This window comes from Triticum dicoccoides, chromosome 2B (genome assembly GCF_002162155.2).
Source record: "Triticum dicoccoides isolate Atlit2015 ecotype Zavitan chromosome 2B, WEW_v2.0, whole genome shotgun sequence".
NCBI classification, from domain to species: Eukaryota; Viridiplantae; Streptophyta; class Magnoliopsida; order Poales; family Poaceae; genus Triticum; species Triticum dicoccoides.
The window spans coordinates 773,369,359-773,374,178 of NC_041383.1; the positions used below are offsets into that span (position 1 = coordinate 773,369,359).

Sequence of the window (4,820 nt, forward strand, 5' to 3'; positions counted from 1 at the left end):
TTTGTATCAATCACCCTGTATGTCTAGTATTATTGCTAAAAAAATCCCCTCTCCACACAATTCCAGGACCCAAGTTACATGAGGAAAAACCAGACTGAAAGCTTGCTTAGATAGATTACAAGACGACGGAGATAGACCTCCTATAGCACGGGCGGCCGGCCTTCTTCGCGGGCCTGCTCTCCTCCTTCCAGAGCTGGCAGAGGTCCTTGGCGATGCGCACGGCATCGGCGGAGGCGCCGGAGAGGCCGCGGCGTGCGAAGCCCACGGAGTAGAGGCCAAACTGGCCCTTCCAGCCGTTGGGGAACTCCGTCTTTGGGTAGCCGTCCTTGCCGAAGAAGTCCGTTGCCCGGAGCCACTGTGGCACATTGCTTCTGTAGCCGGTGGCGAGGATGACAGCGTCGACATGGACGACGGTGCCATCGGAGAGCACGGCGTCGGAGTTGGTGAAGCGGGTGATGCCGGGGACGACGGTGATTTGGCCGCACCTGATCCTGGCGAGCGCGCCGGTGTCGAGCACCGGGGCGCGGCCTTGCGTGTGCTTGAGCGTGAGCGGGCCAACAGCCGGGCGGTGGATGCCGAGCTTGTCGAGGTCGCCGAGGACGAGCCAGGCGAGGAAGATCATGATCTTGTCCACGATCCAGAGCGGGAGCCACGCCATGAGCAGCATGGCCAGCTCGAAAGTGGACTTGCCGAGCACCTCGCGCGGAATGACGTGCATGGCGTCGCGCACCACCATGAAAGGGTGGGCGCCGTGGTCGCAGAGGTCGAGGGAGACCTCCATGCCGGAGTTCCCGCAGCCGACCACGAGCACGCGCTTCCCGCTGTAGGGCTCGCCGGACTTGTAGTGGCTGACGTGGGTGACCTCGCCGCAGAAGCCGCCGAGGCCCGGGATGTCCGGGACGACGTTGACGGCGTTCTCGCCGGTGGCGACCACGAGCCAGCGGCCGATGTACTCCATCTGGGCACCGCCCGCGCGGGTGGCCTGCGCGTGCCAGAGTCCGGAGGTGTTGTCGTAGTGGGCGGAGAGCACGGTGGTGTTGAACTCGGGCTTAATGTCGAACCTGGCGGCGTAGCTCTCGAGGTAGTCGATGAACTGGCGGCGGGTGGGGTACTCCGGGTAGCTCTCCGGGAAGGGCATGCGAGGGAGCTCGCAGAAGTGCTTGGGGATGTGGAGCTTGACGCGGTCATAGGTGCGCTTCTGCCAGAGCGAGGCGATGCAGTCCTCGCGCTCCAGCATGAGGAACGGCATGCCCTCCTCGCCGAGGCTGGCAGCCACGGCGAGCCCGGAGGGACCGGCGCCGACGATGATTGGGCCGTCCACCGACACCCGACGAGGGGGGCACAGGCTTTGCATGCGAAGCATCATGGGTGCTATGGCTGCTTCCTCGCTTCCTGGGTTGCCAAGTGATCACTAGAGTGAGCTTTGCTGGGTTTGCTCAAGCAGCTTGCTGAATGCTGATGCTGCTATGTTTTGCGGAGGCTTTTAAATATAGAAGAAGAGGGCTGAGTGGAAGTATTGTAAAGAGATGCGATTAGCGCTTTGCTATTCTAGAGCAACTCTACCACAGGGGCTATATCCGCCCGGCCCGTAAAATAACCGTCAACATATAGCACTCGGGCTATATCCGCCCGGCCCGCAAAATAACTGTCAACATATAGCACTGGGGCGACGAACTGTCCCAAACAAGTACCGCATGTCCGGTTGGCCTGCAACTTTTTTTGCTCGGAGTCGCCTCATGACTCTCTATCTTCAGTTTTCCCTCTCCTCTTTTGTGGTTTCCTCTATCCCATGCATGTTTTGACGGGAAGGAGATTTTCACGCGTGCCCGCCCTTCCACCGTTGCCATCGCCACCGCACCTCCAGAAATCTACGACGATTTTTGCTTCCTCATGCCAGCACGGCCGTGGAGAGCTTCGGCTGTCCTCGCCCTCATCTCCTCGACCAAGATTAGAGCTCAGGGGGGCGCCATTTCTTGCCACGGATGGGCTGCAGCAGCCGTGGGAGCTTTGATGGGTGCCGCGTTGCGGGTGGATATGGCTACTCTGGGAACGATGGAGCAGCCGCCGTCCATACGAGCCGTAGGAAGGCGAGGGGAATTGGGGAGGCGGCGACTGTGGTGGAGAAGAATGGGGAGGCGACGGCGGTCGTGCTTTCGGCCGACAGTGGGAGAGAAGGAGGCTGTAGCTGCTTTGGCTTTGCTTGTGCCGGATTTGATTCCGGTGAAAGGTAAGATTTGCATCTTTTCTTTAGTTTTACAATTTGGTCGACGGGCGAATTTTGATGTAGTCGCGAGTTTATTTTCGTAGATGAATGATACTTGGAGTTCAGCCTCGTTGTCGGAGTCGGATGATTCCGACATAGAAGATATGTTTTTCGACAAATGCCAAGCACCTCCTTTTGTTGCATGTCATTGACAAATTTGAAGCCAGCAAGCAGAAGAAGCGCCACAGATCGACGGTCGGCCGGCTTTGCATTCCACACAACCGAGCTCTTGATGACAAGTTGTTTATGAAAGATTATTTTGCCGAGGTACCATCCTATCTGGCTCATCTCTTTCGTAGGCATTATAGAATGCGTAGGCCGCTTTTTGTTCGCATTGTGGAAGTTTGTGAGCAAAATTGTCGTTTCTTCACTCGCCCGAAAAAAAATGCCACCGGTTTGCTAGGATTTAATGCATGCCAAAAAATATCGGCACCAATGCGAGTGATAGCATGTGACATTCCGGGCGATTACACAAATGAGTATCTTCGCATTGGAGAAGACACCATGCTCATGTGTGTGCGGGTGTTTGCAAAGACATTGATTTGGGTATTTGGTCCCGAGTACCTCCGAGCTCCCAATGGGGAGGACACAAAAAAAATTGATGGTGATGAACGAAGGAAAAGGATGGCCGAGCATGCTTAGGAGTGTGGATTGCATGCATTGCAACCAAAAAAGACTGTCCAAAGGCTTGGGCCGTGCAGTACACCGGTCATCAACATAAGACCACTACTGTGCTCGAAGCCATGGATTTGGCATTGCTTCTTTTAATTGCATGGGCTCTCAATGCAATGTATTGCATATGTCACATCTTTTTGTGCTAGCTGGGAAAATGCTCCGGCTTGCAACTACCCCATCAATGGGCATGATTATACGAGGGGGTATAATCTTGCCGACGGTATTTATCCTTTGTGTGCAACATTTTTTAAGACAATTACTAAGCTGATAGGTGAAAAAAAAACTATATTTGCCCAAGAACAGGAAGCATGCCGAGAAGATACTGAGAGGGCATTTGGTGTGTTGCAAGCTCAGTTTGTCATTGTTCGAGGTCCAGCTCGCTTCTGGGATAAGAAATCCCTCTCAAATATCATGACTGCATGTACACAATATGATTATCGAGGATGAGATAAATTTAAACCTGGAGTTTTTCTATGACAATATTGGTAGCCGTGTCAAGCCTACCATAAACCGAGATGAGATCACTGCATTTCTTGAGACCTACTGACAGATTGAAGACCGTGACACACACCAGCTCTGCAATGATCTCATTGAGTATCGGTGGCAATTGTATGGGGAATAGACTCTCATTTAATCAAATTGATATATTTGTTTTCATGTGTGATTTGAACAATTGTTTTAATTCCGGACCATTTGTTATTATAATAATTCTGGACCATTTGTTATTCGGATTTGAACACTTGTTGTATTTAAGAGAATTATTGTATTGTATGATGTTAAAACATTTAAGTTTCGTATTTATTGTTATTTTTTATTTAAGTTGTATTGCCTAAAATGATGGTTATTTGTGCTACAAATTTGCAGTACTGCGTAGCGTCTGGCGGAACGCAAACTCGTATTGTAGATTTTTGTGGTACGGTTTTGTGGCATCTGTTCCGTCCGACGCCGGGTGGTACTGCAAGTCCATTGCATGGGAGCTGCAAACCGTTTTTAGATGCTCTTAACTAGAGGTCTATCGCGGGCGGCACTTCAACTTTAAAATGCTTCCAAGCACTAATATTAATTCATATAGCCCATGCAAAGCTGCTGCTAGTTTAATAGTAAAGTGGATCTGATAATTAGCGCCTAAGGCTTCTGTCCATCTTCGTTCCAACTCAATGTGTCAAGAAAGCTGGTACTAGAAGGAAAGGACGAGGCGCCTAATGCATGATAATGGCCTTTTCCATTGTCTAACAGAGTGTCAACCCTCCTTGTGCCCTACACTGAAATTCCACTTGCTCTTACTTTTTTTATTATACATAAATTGAGCTTTCTGTCTTTCTGCAGCAATCATGCATCAAAATACAAAAGGTGGAACAGAAAGAGAGATATCGCTGTAGACCCCTCATTGATTTGGTCCCATCTTTCATTGATGCTACATCAATCTTAAAAAATATTATTGATTAAAACTTTGGTTATGCAAATGGTGCTACCTACATAAAGATAGGGCAAAAACAACTGACAAGTAGTGTCCAATTAAGCAAAACTGCTGAATTAGATGTAAGCACTAGTACGCAAAAGCCGTCGTTGCCACGGTCCTCGAAATTGGTCTGCAAGAAAAGTTCAAACTACGAGGGGCTGAAGACCAACTCCTTTTTTAGCTCCACTAGGTATGTGCCCATGCGTTGCCATGTGGGCAAAATAATTTCTTTCTCAATAATTTGGAAGCCTGGGTCATGCATGGTAACTAAATTAATATGATTGAGCGGCATACTGGAAGATGCGGTGAAATATGGTGTGAAATCGAATGACGTAATTTCATGTTATTGGAAAAGATAAGTTAATTACGGTGGAGTGCATGTAGTGCTGCAAAAAGTAAGTAAATTAACATGATTGAGTGGCG

General features: G+C 50.1%; 1 protein-coding gene across 1 annotated transcript; it reads right to left on the bottom strand.

The window, feature by feature from the left end:
- LOC119368724 (probable indole-3-pyruvate monooxygenase YUCCA5) lies at positions 1 to 1,435 on the bottom strand. The gene has a single exon (XM_037633899.1). The coding sequence runs from the start codon at positions 1,364 to 1,366 to the stop codon at positions 116 to 118; it is 1,251 nt and encodes a 416-aa protein (XP_037489796.1). The 5' UTR covers positions 1,367 to 1,435; the 3' UTR covers positions 1 to 115.
- Positions 1,436 to 4,820: the final 3,385 nt, after the last annotated feature.

What these genes read in the sequence shown, in the direction of transcription:
- LOC119368724 (XM_037633899.1), bottom strand. Translation starts at nt 1,366, where the DNA reads ATGATGCTTCGCATGCAAAGCCTGTGCCCCCCTCGTCGGGTGTCGGTG.